This window comes from Scylla paramamosain, chromosome 6 (genome assembly GCF_035594125.1).
Source record: "Scylla paramamosain isolate STU-SP2022 chromosome 6, ASM3559412v1, whole genome shotgun sequence".
Lineage (NCBI taxonomy): Eukaryota > Metazoa > Arthropoda > Malacostraca > Decapoda > Portunidae > Scylla > Scylla paramamosain.
Genome location: NC_087156.1, coordinates 32,039,497 through 32,056,996, shown reverse-complemented (window position 1 = coordinate 32,056,996; position 17,500 = coordinate 32,039,497). Strand labels below are relative to the sequence as shown.

Sequence of the window (17,500 nt, the reverse complement as noted above, 5' to 3'; positions counted from 1 at the left end):
AGAGAGAGAGAGAGAGAGAGAGAGAGAGAGGGGGGGGGCGTTGCGTAGGCTCCACCATGTTGGGACGCGGTTACTTCCATCTCCAAATGTACCAGTGACAAAGATGCACACCTTGCCTATGTTGACGGTGAAAATCGTAGTTAAGTTACCCTAACCATTCAGGATTGTAGAAGACGTAAATGTTGGTAAATGTATACAAAGAACAAAGGGAATATTTCAGAATTATAAGAATGATATGTAGAAGAAATACGACATAATAAGAGAAATTATAAGCCAACACCAAGATAAGTCGAGGGGGAAGGCACAAGCGGCCTCAGCCTCTTCGCTGCCCAGCAAAGACAGAGGCAGCCAACAAAGGGACAGATGAATAGGAGGACAGCAAACAAGGACGACAGCCTCTCGAGATCAAGGATGGTCTTTCTAGAGGTAGGCCTCGACAGGGGCATTCTTAGTTCCTTTTTTTTTTTTTTTTTTTCTTTTTCCATTTGATGTCTTAAGGGAACCAGTAGGAGCAGGTTGAGGCGCGTTCAATACACAACGAGGGAGTGCCACTGTGATTTACGGCACCAAAAGGGTGACCGAAATCAAACAAATCATACGTTTTCATTCTTTCCCATTAACAAAACGTCATCCACTTATTATAATTTGAACGTGCATATATAAAAGCAAGCAAAAAGGCGCTAATGAGCTGTGAAGGTACCACGTTAGCTTCATAACGCAACAAAATTTCTCACAAATGACATGCTCCTGACAAGCTTCACCCGCTGAATGCCTCCATCCCAAATGCATTTGTGCCCACCAGAAACACTCGACTTGCGTCAAATTCACATGCGCGCTGCTTACAGCAGGTTAGGTGTCACACCAGTCAGTTTCAGCGAAGCTTTGTTCCTTGTGCTGTAAGACTTTGGAACATGCTTGACGAGGGCACATGCACTGCGAGTGATGTGCAAAAATTCAAGTCTGCTTCGAACAAAATCTTGAAGAGTCTAGTCAATTAAACTCTGGTTGCTTTTGCAGCTATACCTGTGATAAATTATGTAACTATACCTGTGATTTTATACCATCAAGTTTTAAGTAGTTATACTACATTTACTCGTGTTGTCTGACATATATTAAATAAGTCAGAATTGTTGATTTTTTTTGTTGAATTTTTTTGTGAGTTTTAATAATTCTCAGTTCGTTGAGGCGTTCTTTATAATTGTTTAACCTATTTTCTCCTCCTGCTCTGATTTCATCCTACTATTGTGCTAATTGCTTTTCCTTTCTTCTTTCTACGGTCAAGGTGGGTGGGGGTTGTCATCTGGCAACTTATAGCGCTTGCGCTCGTCCCACTCTGCCTTCTCCGTTATGTTTAATAATAATAATAATAATAAAAAGACGGAAAGCACAGGATTTTATTTTCTCTCGTTCTTAATCACGCAAGATTCCAAGTAATAACGTGACGAACACTATAAATCAAGAAAGAATCTTACACCAGATTTTAAGACTTACAGCAACAACAACAACAACAACAACAACAAAAACTACTACACTGCAGCCTCTTGAATTCGATTATATATATATATATATATATATATATATATATATATATATATATATATATATATATATATATATATATATATATATATATATATATATATATACACACACACACTCAATACGATAATAGTAATACTACTACTACTACTGCTACTACTACTACTACTACTATTATTATTACTATTACTACTACTACTACTACTACTACTACTACTACTACTACTACTACTAATAACTACTACTAATAATAATAATTATTATTATTATTATTATTATTATTATTATTATTATTATTATTATCATTATTATTATTATTATTATTAATATTATTATTATTATAATATTATTATTATTGTTATTAAGAAGAAGAAGAGAAAAAGGAAGAAGAAGAAGAAGAAGAAGAAGAAGAAGAAGAAGAAGAAGAAGAAGAAGAAGAAGAAGAAGAAGAAGAAGAAGAAGAAGAAGAAGAAGAAGAAGAAGAAGAAGAAGAAGAAGGCGAGTAGCATTAGAAGTAATGACGTGAAGGGTGGCGGGAGTGACTCACAGGCTCTGGGGGACGGTGACCATAAGGTTGAAGGCGTGGGCGGCGAGGTGACCCGTGGCGTGACTAGTGGACGACGACGGCCGCCTGTCCCTCGACCTTGACCTGCTGGAGGGCGAGGGGCTGGGCGAGCGGGAGAGGGTCCTCTTCCCCCCACTGCCGGCCGGCCCCTCTACCCCCAGCTGGTCCACGTTCTCCACGCTGGGACTGGTCGACACATGGCCTGCAACAAAGAAAACGGAGGCATGTGAGACTGGATTTCAAGAATAACTTCAAGAAACTGTCGAGTCCTGGTAACATGTCCATCATTATACTGTAAGGGAAGGCTGTAAAAACCCCATAGCTTTTGTAATGACTTTTATAAAGGTGACCCTTCCTTGTGATCAATAAATGGCTCTTTTTCCTTAATTTTCTTGCTTACAATAGACGTGGTTGCTTTGATCTCTTGTGTTTCGTAACGAAGAGAGGCCCGCTGACTCGCCTCCTTTTACCAACTCGTACTTGAAGGTTCACTGACTTTACCTCGATGGCCGCCTTTGTGTGTCGCTTCCCTCTGAAACTTAATAAACCTATTGTCCAAGATACACCTTGATAGTATAACCTGGAGATCAAACACAGCAGGATATATAACAGGAATATATAACGTTCTAAACGAAGAAAGTTATTTCGTTTCTTTAATATGACAAAGCCCTATTCACTTGTTCCATCTTCTTCTTCGTGTTCTATTACTTTCTTCTTCTTCTTCTTCTTCTTCTTCTTCTTCTTCTTATCATTATTATTATTATTATTATTATTATTATTATTATGGTACTACTACTACTACTACTACTACTACTATTACTACTACTACTTTTTCTTTTTTTCTCTTTCTCCTTCCTTTCGGTTACATTGATCTACAATAATTGACCATGGGAGCAATTTTAGAACCAGTTTTAAGATTTCGCTGCGTAACCCCCTCCCTGTACCTGTTTACGTCGATATAATTGATACTAAATATACAAAAAGAGGGAGAGGGACCTACTGGCTGATATACGCACCAAGTTTACGTCTTACCACATGTACTTGTTTGTAGCCGCACATAGGTATGTACGAGGTGTGTCATTAAAGTTCCAGGACTGGTGCCACACAAGTTTTATTTCACATCCAGGCTACAAACTATAGGTTATCTCCTTCGAAGTAATCCCCCTGGCACCGCATGCACTTGTCCATCCTTCTCTGCCAGGCTTGCATGCACTGCTGGAAGGATTCTTGCGGGATGCTCCTCAGCTCCGTCGTCACGGCCTTTTTGATGTCGTCCGCATCATCAAAACGGGTCCCCTTCATGACCTCCTTGAGCTTGGGGAAGAGGAAGAAGTCGCACGGAGCGAGGTCAGGTGAGTAGGGCGGTTGCTCCAGCACGGCGATGTTCTTCTTGGCCAAGAACTCTCTGATGCTCAGGGCATTGTGAGCAGGCGCATTGTCGTGGTGAAGCAGCCACGAGTTGCCCTGCCACAACTCCCGCCTCTTCTCGCGCACTGCACGAAGCAGACGCCGCAGTACTTCTTTGTACACATGTTGGTTGACTGTCTGGCCCTGTGGCAAGAACTCGCAGTGGACGATGCCCCTCACATCGAAGAAAGCGATCAACATGACCTTGAAGCTGGACCTGGACTGCCTTGCTTTCTTCGGCCGTGGCGACGCCGGACTCTTCCATTGAAGGCTCTGGCGTTTGGTCTCCGGGTCGTACTCAAATACCCAGGACTCATCGCCGGTGATGACTCTCCTGAGCAAGTCTGGTTCAGTTTCCAGACGCTCGAGGATGTCCTGACACACCTGCATGCGTCGTCCCTTCTGGTCATCGTTCAGGAGTCTCGGCACCATCTTCGCACAGACTTTCCGCATGCCCAGATCTTCAGTGATAATCTTCCACACGCTGTTGTGGTTCATGCCAAGCTCATCTGCGATCTTTCGAACAGTCAACCGACGATCGTCACGCACCATCTGCTTGACACGCTCAACATTGGCCTCATTCCTGCTCGTTGAGGGTCTTCCACTCCTGGGGTCATCTTCCACGTCCTCCCGGCCCTCTTTGAACCTCTTGCACCACTCAAAAACACGTGAGCGTGACATTGTCTCATCCCCGTACACTTTTTGCAGCATACCCAGTGCTTCTGACGGCGTTTTCCCCAACTGCACCAAAAACTTCAAGTTTGTTCGCTGTTCAGCGCTCATTGTTAAACGACCTGCAACAGAGGACATGATTTTAAAAGCACGTAAGAAAAAGATTAGTGACTGTAGAGGGTTGGGAGCGCAGTTGTATACTCCAGAAGGATTACTTTGAAGGGGAAATATGGTGGTTTGTGGCTTGGGTTTGAAATTCATCTTTTAGGACACCAGTCCTGGAACTGTAATGACACACCTCGTATATAGATAGACAGACAGACAGACAGACAGACAGAAGCAGGTAGGCAGATAAGCACCCTATTAACAACTATGTAATAACACCAGCTGTAAAGGTACAGGAGAATAAGTAAAGTACAGAGGGAGGCAAGCAGTGAGGGGTGACAGTTTGAGTTTCCCAAGAGGACATACGCCTCGTGGCTCTTGTAAGTAAATATTTTGCTTGAAATATGTTGGAACTAGAACTTTTATTTTACGCACACACCAAAAAACAGAAGGTGAGGTGTGCTCTTAATGGTTATTCATCGAAGGTAATGCACTGCGTCTAGCATGTAAACACCAACATGTCAAAACCAAAAATATAATAAAAAAAAAAAGTTGTCCTTTATTATTTGATACTACGTGTGAGTAACTTACAACTCATGAAGGGCTGCTGTTTTCACATATCATTGCCATCATCAGCAACAACACCAGCAGCAACAACAATAATAATAATAATGATGATAATAATAATAATAACAATAATAATAATAATAATAATAATAATGATAATAATAATAATAATAATGATAATAATAATGATAATAATAATAATAATAATAATGATAATAATAACAATAATAATAATAATAATAATAATAATAATAATAATAATAATAATAATAATAATAATGCCTTCTTCTTATTATTATTATTATTATTATTATTATATAATTATTATTACTATTATTATTATCATTAGTGTTATCATTATCATTATTGCACACATAATGATAATAGTAATAACAATAATAATAATAATAATAATAATAATAATAATAATAATAATAATAATAATAATAATGTTATTATTACTATTATTATTATTATTATTATTATTATTATTATTATTATTATTATTAATGATAACAACAACAACAATGATAATAATAACCTTCAGTCATTATAATTTCTCTCCTCAACACCAGTACTATCACTCATTTCTATTAAAGTTTTGGTAGAAGAAAAACATGAGTGGCAAAGGAAGAGGAAGTGAAATGCTGAGTGGTGACACCGTAGTGTTACACAAGTGAAGGCCCCGGGCTACAGGGAAGTGCGCGGCTCAGAAGCTACAGGATAAATGCAATACTTTTCCTTCATAACACTGAAGCTACATGTACCAACTCGAGCAATTCTTTCAGCACACTTTTATCAACTGATCTTCTTCATTTACCTCCATATTATTGAATGAAATTTAGAATTACATGTATGGGAGTATTGATTAAATATATTTAGTTTTATAAATTTAGTGCGTAAAATACAATATTGTGTTTTTACTAGATTCAAAGGTATATTGTTGAAATTACATAGGAAAGGAGTAAGAATGTTAGTCAAGGAAAACAAGAAGACACCACACAATCTTGACGACCATATGAATCAGTGTGGCCTAAACCTCACACCGTGGCTGGCACAGAAAACCACAACGTATCCGTGGAGCACAGAAAATGGGCATGATCTTGCAGCATCCAGGGAACACTAACTCAAACGCCTATTTGCTCGACCGCACGCGCGCGCGCGCGCGCGCACGCACGCACGCACGCACGCACGCACGCACGCACGCACGCACGCACGCACGCACACACACACACACACACACACACACACACACACACACACACACACACACACACACACACACAGTATATCAGCGTAATGGGGAAGGGAACAAAAGGGATATTAGTTATCCAAAATGGAAAAGTCAACACGGAAAGAGCTGCGCCATGGAGGTCACAAAACTCCTATAAATAATTACTTTAGTATTCCAAACTGCGAGAATATATATATATATATATATATATATATATATATATATATATATATATATATATATATATATATATATATATATATATATATATACTCGTATATATATATATATAGTCGACCTCACTTTGTGTCTCAGACTACACTCTAAAGACAACTTTCTTCCTTGACACAAAACTACAAGCACCTAATTACACACACACACCCTTCACTCATAACTCAAAATTATCATGGCGACTCTAACACCAGCCTCTGAGTCCCCATCTGGGGTCGGACTGCTCTTCTGGCATCGCCCCTAAGTGTCTTGACACCCCCCTCAACTTTTACTTCATTAACTTCTGCAACATTCGCTGTCTTAGATCTAATTTTCAATCTGTAGAACACCACCTCTCCTTTTCTAAACCTTATCTTCTTTTTCTCACTGAAACTCAGGTGTCTGAGGCAACTGACTTTTCTTTTCCCTCCTACTTTCTCTATCCTCATTTTCAATCCAAAGCTGGATATTGCGTCTATGTGCGTAACAATTTAACCTGCTCTCCTGCCCACGCTCTTGAATCTTCTGAGTTTTCCACCATCTGGCTACGACTACAGAGTCACTCTCAACAAAATTTATCATTGCTGTATACCTCTCACCTAACTCCTCTGACTATAAGAAATTCTTTGACTACTTAACTTCCAAAGAGGAGCACATTCTAACTCTCTTCCCTTTTTCAGAGATCTCCATTCTTGGAGACTTCAATGTTCACCACCAGCTTTGGTTTTCCTCTCCCTCCACTGACCATCCTGGTGAACTAACCTTTAACTTTGCTACCCTCTACAACCTAGAGCAATTAATGCAACACCCTACTCGTATTCCTGTCTTGGATACGCCCAACATTCTTGACCTTTTCCTAGCCTTTAATCCTACTTATGCTGTCACCCTTTCTTCTCCGTTGGATTCCTCCGATCACAATCTCATATCTGTATCCTGTCCTATCGCTCCAGTTCCTCCTCAAGATCCCTCTAAGCGGAGGTGCCTCTGGCCTTTTGCAACTGCTAGTTGGGGGACCTCAGGCTTGCTGATTTTTCTTGGAATGACTACTGCTTCCGTGTCAGAGACCCGTCTCTGTGTGCCGAGCGCATAACAGAGGTGATAGTGTCTAGAATGGAGGCGTACATTCCTCACTCGTTTACTCGACCTAAACCTTCCAAACCTTGGCTTAACACAGCTTGTTCTCGTGCTATACATGATAGAGAGGTGGCCCACAAAAGGTACTTGAGCCTTCCATCACCAGAATCTCATGCACTTTATATTTCTGCCCAGAATCATGCCAGGTCTGTTCTCCAACTAGCCAAAAACTCCTTCAATAATAGAAAGTGTCAAAATCTTTCAAGATGTAACTCCCCTCGTGACTTCTGGCATCTAGCCAAAAACATCTCCAATAACTTTGCTTCTTCTTCTATCCCTCCTTTATTTCAACCAGATGGCACCACTGCTACCACATCTATCTCTAAAGCTGAACTCTTCGCTCAGACTTTCCTGCATTTCCTGCATGCCTCCCCTCCTCCCGCGGCCTCACTACACAAGACTTTCTTTCTCTCACCCCAATCCTGTCCACCTCTCTAATGCAAGAGTTAACCGGTATTCTCAATCATTCATCCCTCTCTCTGGTAATTTCTGAAATCTCTGCCTGCTTCTGTATTTCCACCTTCCTATGACTTGAACTCCTTCAAGAGGGAGGTTTCAAGACACTTATCCTTCAATTTTTGACTACCGCCTTGGACCCTGTTCGTAATCGGCATCTAAATGTGCCTTTTTTTATTGTTTTTTTTTTCCCCTTGGCCGGTGTCCCTTCTACAAAAAAAAAAAAAAAAAAGGGAAAAGAAAGGACAAAATCTTGAATAAAGATATTTCTTCCATCCCTTTCCTCCTTGATACTGGAATAAAAATAAAAAAAAACAAGAAGACCGTACCGAGGCAAGACTGAGTCGGAGAAAATGAGAAAACTACCTCGTCGCCCATTTGTCACACAGGAAAGAAAATGTATAAAAAAAAATCATCACCAGCGGAAGGCTCAAAATTGTGGGCTTCTTTCAGGGGGAGGCGGCGGCCAGGAACCGGAAGAGCAATTCTGATAGAGGCCTTTTTAGGACTAGCAGGAGGTGCTTATGTAAAGGGAAAAAGAGGCGGCGAGAGAGTAGTAGTGTTGGTAAAGAAAAGTTGTAGGAGACATAGGGATCAAAAAATGGCGTGGAAGATGAAGTCAGAGAGATAAAGAAGGCTAAAAAAAAAAGAGTAAATAATTAAGTAGGAAAATAAGATATACTGAGACATTACAAGAGGGAAAAGAAACAATCGGTAGAAAAATTAAAGGCCGTAAGAAAGGAAAAAGAAGGATTACCAGGAAGAGAAAGGCCCAGTAAGGAAAGAGGTTCTAGATCAGGCTCGATCTATGGAGTTTACAAACCATGGCCCCAAACGCTGTGAAAGTCCCAAGGCAAAGTTGTGGAGGTTCGTAAAACACCTTAAAGAAACTGAGAAAGTTTTTTTTTTCTTTTATACAAGTCCATTTACTTTTTTTTTTTACGATAAAATTGGTTTTGGGTGAGTGTTGTCTCCATACACATACCTTAAATAAAATACCATTTGTATACTCATACGTAAATATGAAACGTGAATCATCTCCATTTCGACATGCACAGAAGTTTGAGTACTCTGCCCAAGATGTGAAAAAATGTGTATAACTTTTCTCAGTTTCAGGGAAAAAAAAAAAAACAGAACGAAGAACGGACTCAAAGCGAAGACGATAGCTGATATTAGATTGTACTAACTTTCAAGTGCCACGTGAAATAGACCATAATTATGATACCAAAAACTGAAGGAAAGAGTCAAGAATTAAGGAAACCACAAGGAGTCTTCTTTCTCCTCCATATACTCTACTTCGTCCCTTAGGTAACAAAGACCTGAAACTCGTTCTCTTCCTAATTTAACTCCCTGGCCACGTCCGAACCATAATTCCCAGTCAATTAATATATAATACCTTAACTTCTCCCTTCCTTTCCGTTCCAGCCAGTCGTGTTCCTTGCGGACCTGCTCCACGGCATGCCCCGCCTTCAGCTCCACCCACGTCATCAAGAAACCATTAAATCTGTCACTTTCTTTCGATTTAGACTTTCTTTCCCTCCTTTCCATCGCGCCTCAGACTTAAGTGCCACGTGTTACCCTTTCCCACTTGTACTACTGAGCTCCTCTAACCAATGAACCTATTCCAATTAACTTACTTAATCGCCGTGTTTCAAATGTGACACGAGAGTCGCTTGAGGGAAAATGGAAAATCGTAATCTATTCATTCTACTGACACATTTCACTTCCTTTGCGTGGAAGAACGTACGTCAGTTTCTGTTTCTAATATATCTCAATAACATCACGTTTCCTTACCCACAACCAAGATCATTTCAAGAGCAGAGAGAGAGAGAGAGAGAGAGAGAGAGAGAGAGAGAGAGAGAGAGAGAGAGAGAGAGAGAGAGAGAGAGAGAGAGAGAGAGAGAGAGAGAGAGAGAGAGAAACACTTCCACGTATACCACATTGGGAGCAACGCACCTAGTAACCTAAGAGAGCCAACCACTTTAGTTTACCCTCACCAATTTCCTCATTTACGCTGACGACCGTTGTTGCCAGGTAAGACTCTCCCTCCCTGCCCCCTCTCTCTCTCTCTGACCAGAAGTCATTAAACAGTGGCAGATAATGAAATAGAATAACAGTAACTTAATTTCGTGCGTAAACTTGGTGCCTCAAAGACGGGGAGAATTTTCTTTTGTTAGAGGAGAGCGAGGAAACCCAAAGAGAAAAGAGAAAAGTTAACCTCATCGTTAGAGCTCAAAGAATCTGCAGAGAGAGAGAGAGAGAGAGAGAGAGAGAGAGAGAGAGAGAGAGAGAGAGAGAGAGAGAGAGAGAGAGAGAGAGAGAGAGAGAGAGAGAGAGTTGCTAAGGGAACACACATCGTTTTCTTGCGCGTACTCTCTTTGGTGTTTAGAAGTGTGTGTGCGAGACAGCCAGACAACCAACCAGACAGCCAGACAGACAGCAAGACTACCAGACAGACAGCCAGACAGCCAGCTAGACACCCAGCCAGACAGCCAGCTAGACAGACAGCCAGACAATCACCCACATAACCAGCCAACCAAATACACTCACACACACACACACACACACACACACACACACACACATGAGGAACGAATAGTAACATATATTAATCAACCGTAAAGAACTTACAAATAACTATCAAGCTTGCATAATTCCTCCTATTAAGACCAACAGTTCCAGCTTGCCTTGAATCACATAGTATAATAGTTTTAACGCAGAAATGACCATAAATTTGGATCCAAGCCATACCGTGCAGGATTGAAAACAAGGGAATCATATAAGGAAATTATATAACTCTTGTCTGTGTTACCTGTAATTTGCTCATTAATAGAGACTGATTAATATGTAAATACAAATTCAAAATGTCAGATAATTTCTGCAATATTTTCTTGAAGTTACACCAGATATGAAAATTTACTTTAAGGCCACAAACTCCGATAGACACATAAAACAAGGACGTAAGGAGGATAAGAATACTGGAATGGGCCATTTGAGCAACATAAGGCAGTTCATCAACACTTAAAACTTCAGATGGCCTAGAATTTATAACAGAAACTATAAATGGCTTTTAAAGTGCAAACGCGATAAAAACATAAGAACAAATTTTATATTTCATAGGTATTTCATACACATTTGACTGATGTATCAATCGTTTAAAATTTAACTTTATTCACGAATTAGGTGGAAAAAAATTATCGTGTTATAAAAATATACAAAATACATGCAGGATAAGTATGCAAAGTGGGACAAGACTTCATTATACAGCCTCGCTCCACTCGACCTCGCCTCCTCCACTTAACACCCTCCATTACAACGATGCATACACTTGACCCAGAAACAACCCAGCCTTTGTGCTCCACCGGCATTAATCACCCTTCTGTACGCACCATGGACTGACAAAACAAGGCTTAGAATACTGATGAACTGTTTTACTTGATTACGATGGCCAGGAGAGAGATGGATGCGGGTTAATCAGGGCCTTCGAACATAATTTGTGACTTGGCTTAGTTTCATGAGTACCAGCACGTGCAGGTGTTGAAGGAGTTGCTGAGATAAGTGGAGAGAGAAAGAGAGAGAGAGAGAGAGAGAGAGAGAGAGAGAGAGAGAGAGAGAGAGAGAGAGAGAGAGAGAGAGAGAGAGAGAGAGAGAGAGAGAGAGAGAGAGAGAGAGAGAGAGAGAGAGACAGACAGACAGACAGAGAGACAAACGAACAGACAGACAGACAGACAGACAGACAGACAGACGGACAGACAGGCAGACAGATAGACAGACAGACAGAAGTGAGATAAGAAAATCTAGAAATACCCCATAAAGGCAAAAAAAAAAAAAAAAAAAAATACATTTAAAAAGATATGAAGAAAAAACTCTGGCAAATCGACACATGATGAACGAGTGAAACTTTCTTCTGAGCCACACTCAAGCACCACCACCACCCACCACCACCACCACCACCACCCCTATTGAAGGAGGAAAGATGGACCCACACCCCTGTCCACCTACCAGTGAATGAGTGTCGGGTGTTCCCTAAGGTAATGTCCCACCCCCTGGAATAATTGGGATGATGGTGTGATCTTGTCGTAGGGTAGCTGGGCCGTCACTAAGGCAGTACCAGATTCCCTCCAGGAGTAACCAAAGGAAGACTCATTCACCTCCACCACCACCACCACCACCACAGACACCTTCTCCATCACAGGACACATATTTACGGCATCACATTAAAACTTTTAATAGATTCGGAAAGTTTGAAGGCTTAGTTCGAAAGGAAGAAAGGGATATTCTCTCTCTCTCTCTCTCTCTCTCTCTCTCTCTCTCTCTCTCTCTCTCTCTCTCTCTCTCTCTCTCTCTCTCGTTCTCGTCCTCGTCCTCCTCCTCGTCCTCCTCCTCATCCTCCTCCTCGTCCTCCTCCTTACGATTAGTGTGTATAGAGAGAGAGAGAGAGAGAGAGAGAGAGAGAGAGAGAGAGAGAGAGAGAGAGAGAGAGAGAGAGAGAGAGAGAGAGAGAGAGAGAGAGAGAGAGAGAGAGAGAGAGAGAGAGAGAGAGATGCAATCCCTAGAAAGCGACAATGAACATTAAAACGCAAATTTTAAGTGGAAGCAGCGCCATTACCACACTGCTGCTAATACGCTTACAATAACGGACGAGGAGGACAAGGAGGAGGAGGAGGAGGATGAAGAAGAGGACGAGGGCGAAGACGACCAATAGGAGGAAGATGGCGAGGGCAAAAGGAACCGAGAGGAGAAAGACAGAAAGGAAGAGGAGAAAGACGGAAAAGAAAAGGAGAAAGTCGGAAAGGAAGAGGAAAAGACAGAAAAGAAGAGGAGAAAGACGGAAAGGAAGAGGAGAAAGACGGAAAAGAAGAGGAGAAAGTCGGAAAGGAAGAAGAGAAAGAAAAGAATAATGAGAATGAAAGAATAGGAAAAGATCTGCTCAGGAAAATGATAAAGATCCTTCTACATTTCCTTCAAGTCACAACACGACTGGGACATATCAAAATAGGAAAAATAAATAAAAACTAACCAGATCTCTTTTCATGAGTTGCGTCCATCACCAGTTTTACTTATGAGTTGACCTGAGGCTGTGTGTGACCTTGAGGTAATCATGTGTCATTTCCCCTAATTTTTTTTTCCCTCCTTTTACAACGAAGGCGAGCAATATTGTCAGCACCGTTTTATTTCCACGTGAGCCTCAAAGGAGCATGGAAGGAAGTATTAGCATGCATTCAACGTACGTTATTACCTTGCGGGAGGCCTTAATCACGGTCTCATTAACATAATTTCCACGCAGGTGAGTGTCTTTTTACCTGCACTTGTCAGTTATTATAGTGCAGAAACTCCAACGGCGCCAAGGACTTGTTTCTCATTCCCTTACATGAAGCATCCCTAAGCAAAATCCATTCAGTTCATTACACATTGTTATGATGCAGCATCAGTGCAATAATGAAATGAATAGTTTGACTTGCACGAGTACAATGGTGATCATCAAATTTTTTATCTTCTTGTTTTGTTTTGTTTTTTTTTTTCTTAGGAACGAGATTGTGAGCGCCTATCTTTATATATATATATATATATATATATATATATATATATATATATATATATATATATATATATATATATATATATATATATATATATATATATATATATATATATATATATATATATATATTCCTTGGCTGGTCTCCCTAACACATAAAAACTACTACTACTACTACTTATGTTACTACTACTACTACTACTACTTATGTTACTACTACTACTACTGTTACTACTACTACTACTACTACTACTACTACAAGCACCACCACCACTATCAACACCATTCTTTCATTACCTCTGCAAATACTGTTTCTGCTCCCAATATACGACCTGTATACATTTTACCTGCCTTATCGCACTGGCCTTTCTGGGTAAAAATTTAATAAGTTTTCACCGTGAGTCAGGCAATTAATTAACCCGCGAAGTGTTGAATGAAAAAGCGTGATTCAGTACCCTGAGGACTCTATTGAAAGTGTAGGCATGTTTTTAATACACACACACACACACACACACACACACACACACACACACACACACACACACACACACACACACACACACACACATACAAAGGAACACTGTCAGGAAGGTGCAACATAAGAGCCATTGAAAGATGTGAGCAATAACACAAACCGACAAAGAGACAGCGAGAAGAACCCCAGGGGATCTAAACGAAGAAATATGAAGTTTAGACCCAGACTGGGACCGAGAGAAGGATGTAGTTTCAAGAGGGAAAACGAAAAGAAGCTGTGTACAAAGGCAGAAGGAATAAGCAACAAAGGGAATGCGTGAAAGAAGACGGATCTGGGTGACAGGAATTCTTTATAATTTCATATCTCCTGAGGGTGCTGCGCAATGGCTCCAAGAAAAGAGACTGCCAGGTCCTGAGTTAAGGGAGTCTGGGGAGAAAGAACTGACTGATCTAATTAATATCTGTAGCAGTCACATGCTTAAAATGTATATTCGTGATGACATTTGTAGGGGTAGTGGTTGCAACAGTAATACCAACAGCAGTATAGTAGCAGTTGTAGTAGTAGTAGTAGTAGTAGTAGTAGTAGTAGTAGTAGTAGTAGTAGTAGTAGTAGTAGTAGTAGTAGTAGTAGTAGTGGTAGTAATAACCTTGATGATGTTGACGATTTTTAACAGTCCTTGTGTGAATTATGTAATAATGTTACGGCAACCTCGGTTCCGCCCAGTGTTGGATGCTGGCGAGGAGGACATAAGCAGCGTGTTGCCATTGTCGTGCCGTCTCCTAAGAGCACTCCTCAGCAGGTCTTTGTGCCGAATAGCCGGAGGCTGAAGATCAGAAGGTATGTCTTTTCGCTTCTGTCAGCCATATGAATGGTTAGACGACGAACAATGCCGCATAGGAAGACAGAAAAAAACATTCTTCGGATAACTTCGTCGAGTTACAGCAGAGACCCAGACTCCGAGATGGTATGGGAGCGACGATCACTGTCTTTTTTCACCATGTCCGTATCCATTGTTTGTCAACATGGCGGCGCGGAGGAGACCTCCTCAACAAGAAATCTGTATACTTCTTGCCACCTTGCTGCTTACAGCTGACGAAGAGAGGACAGTGGAGGGTAGAAGAGTGTCATTTATTGCACTGTAAAGAAATGTAAGTAACTACACGCCAGTGAATCCTACAAGGCACGGTGGGGGCAGTAGTGTCTGCTGTATCAATGCACGGTGTGGTGCAGAGGGAGGCTATACTAGTATTTTCCGGTTGCCTGGCTGTCAGTTATTAATACACTGTCATTACCATAGCTGCTGAGTGAGGCTTGTTGCGTTTCTCCAGTTTGCTAGGCTGAAACCAGTCCAGTCCATCCATGTGCTTATGCTTTGCCGTGTGTCGCACCTCACGCTGGAACCAAGGTCACTCCTCTTTTTCCACGAAGTGTAAAAATGTTTAATTTACAATATAGCATCATTACATTACAAACCTGTAATTCAATATCGTTTTATCATGTACTTGAGTATCATACCTAGAACATTCAAAACATCAGTACGTGCAACATTGTGTCCGTGTCTCCGTACAAAGTTAAATTCGCTTCATCTCTTCCGCTCGACGGCGTCCGTTAAAGCGGAGGCAGAAACGGAGCCCGGTTCCTACTACAGTCGCTCGAACGGAAACGGTGGTGACGTCATTGTTGGACGGTGTACGGAGACGGAATCCGTAAAAAACGGACTAGTGTAAACCGGGCCGAGGCTCACCCATTTACCTCGCCGCGTCTCTCTCTCTCTGTGTGTGTGTGTGTGTGTGTGTGTGTGTGTGTGTGTGTGTGTGTGTGTGTGTGTGTGTGTGTGTGTGTGTGTGTGTGTGTGTGTGTGTGTGTGTGTGTGTGTGTGTGTGTGTGTGTGTGTGTATCCAGAACAAAGGTGACTTTATGCAGATCATTTTTGCAATCGCCACTCAAGGCAGATTGCACCAAAAGAAGCCACAAGGTCAACACATAATTTCTTGAGCAAACCGTCCCGTCACAGAATACGAAGAGGCGCCAGCTCTTGATCCCCGCGAGATGCGTAGCGGTCAGATGAGTGACTCAGAAGTAATCTTAGGGATACATACGAGCTTTCCACCCTAGTTATTTCCCTCACAAACCGCCTCCACGGGGCTTGAGGGAGCTATCGGTCACATGCCAGTCAGAGGGGGGAGGAAGGCAGAGGAAGGGGAAAGAGATGAGGGAGGAGGCAGAGGAAACTTCACTGTTGGCGAGGGAGATAAGGAGATAGGGATGTGATATATGGTTCTCGTGAGACACTCCTAGTTTCTTCGTCTTACACACACACACACACATCTCACATTTCCTTCACTCCTCCACCAAGTTTTTGAACATTCAAATTCATATAATGCTGAATTTATGCATCCTTACGACCTTGAAAACACATTTCTCGTGCAAAGAATTCCCGGCAAATTCGGATCTAAGGAGGAGGAGGAGGAGGAGGAGGAGGAGGAGGAGGAGGAGGAGGAGGAGGAGGAGGAGGAGGAGGAGGAGGAGGAGGAGGAGGAGGAGGAGAAGGAGAAGCAAGAAGGAAACGAAAAGGAAAAGGAAAAAGAGAAGGAGAAGGAGAAGAGGTAGTAGGAGGAGGAGGAGGAGGAGGAGGAGGAGGAGGAGGAGGAGGAGGAGGAGGAGGAGGAGGAGGAGGAGGAGGAGGAGGAGGAGGAGGAATAAGCTCGTCCTCACCTCGGAAAGCTCAGGAGACCCAGACAGGGAAAAGCTTTTAAAAGATGGACGAGCTGGAATAAGAAGAGCATGAGGAAGGAAATGAGACGGCGACTCCTGTGCCACTCGAGCGCCACACACCTCCTTACTGGTGTCACGGAGAGAGAGAGAGAGAGAGAGAGAGAGAGAGAGAGAGAGAGAGAGAGAGAGAGAGAGAGAGAGAGAGAGAGAGAGAGAGAGAGAGAGAGAGAGAGAGAGAGAGAGAGAGAGAGAGAGAGAGAATAGTAAGTTCATTAACGGAAAAAAATACAGCACGTCGTTTTTCGGGCTTAATTCATCTCCGTTTCTTTCTTTTTACATTTTTACACACACACACACACACACACACACACACACACACACACACACACACACACACACACACACACACACACACACTGACGATAAAAGAAAGCACACCAATCACCACCATTACTAAGTTCGTGACTGACGGAACGTTAAGAAATGAAGAATGGAAATGAAAACAGGGCAAACTTGAAACAACGACAATAATTTGGACATCGCACTGTTACCATCACCACCATCACTGCCCCACTACCACCACCACCACCACTCTCTATATGCAAGCCATTCCTCCTCTTTCTTCATCCCTCCTCCCTGTCCTCGTCACCACGGCAAGCAGCCACCAGCCTAGTAGACTTGACAAACTTACTTGCATCGCGGTCTCTATCCTTACCTCCCTCTCCCTCTCCCTCTCTCTCTCTCTCTCTCTCTCTCTCTCTCTCTCTCTCTCTCTCTCTCTCTCTTCCGTCTCTTCTTCCTTTACTTCATTATTGTTTTCCTCCTTCACTGCTTCCTTCTATAATTGTCACTTTCCATCTTACACTCCTTCCTTACTTCATT

At 41.9% G+C, this 17,500-nt stretch overlaps 1 protein-coding gene across 5 annotated transcripts in view; it reads right to left on the bottom strand.

The window, feature by feature from the left end:
* The window catches only part of LOC135101608 (uncharacterized), a 285,511-nt gene that overhangs the window by 133,562 nt on the left and 134,449 nt on the right, over nucleotides 1–17,500 (bottom strand). For all 5 annotated transcript variants that reach the window (XM_064005798.1, XM_064005799.1, XM_064005801.1 and 2 more), the window contains one exon: nucleotides 2,087–2,306. In XM_064005798.1, coding sequence (XP_063861868.1) covers nucleotides 2,087–2,306 — 220 coding nt within the window. The remainder of the gene's footprint in view (nucleotides 1–2,086; nucleotides 2,307–17,500) is intronic.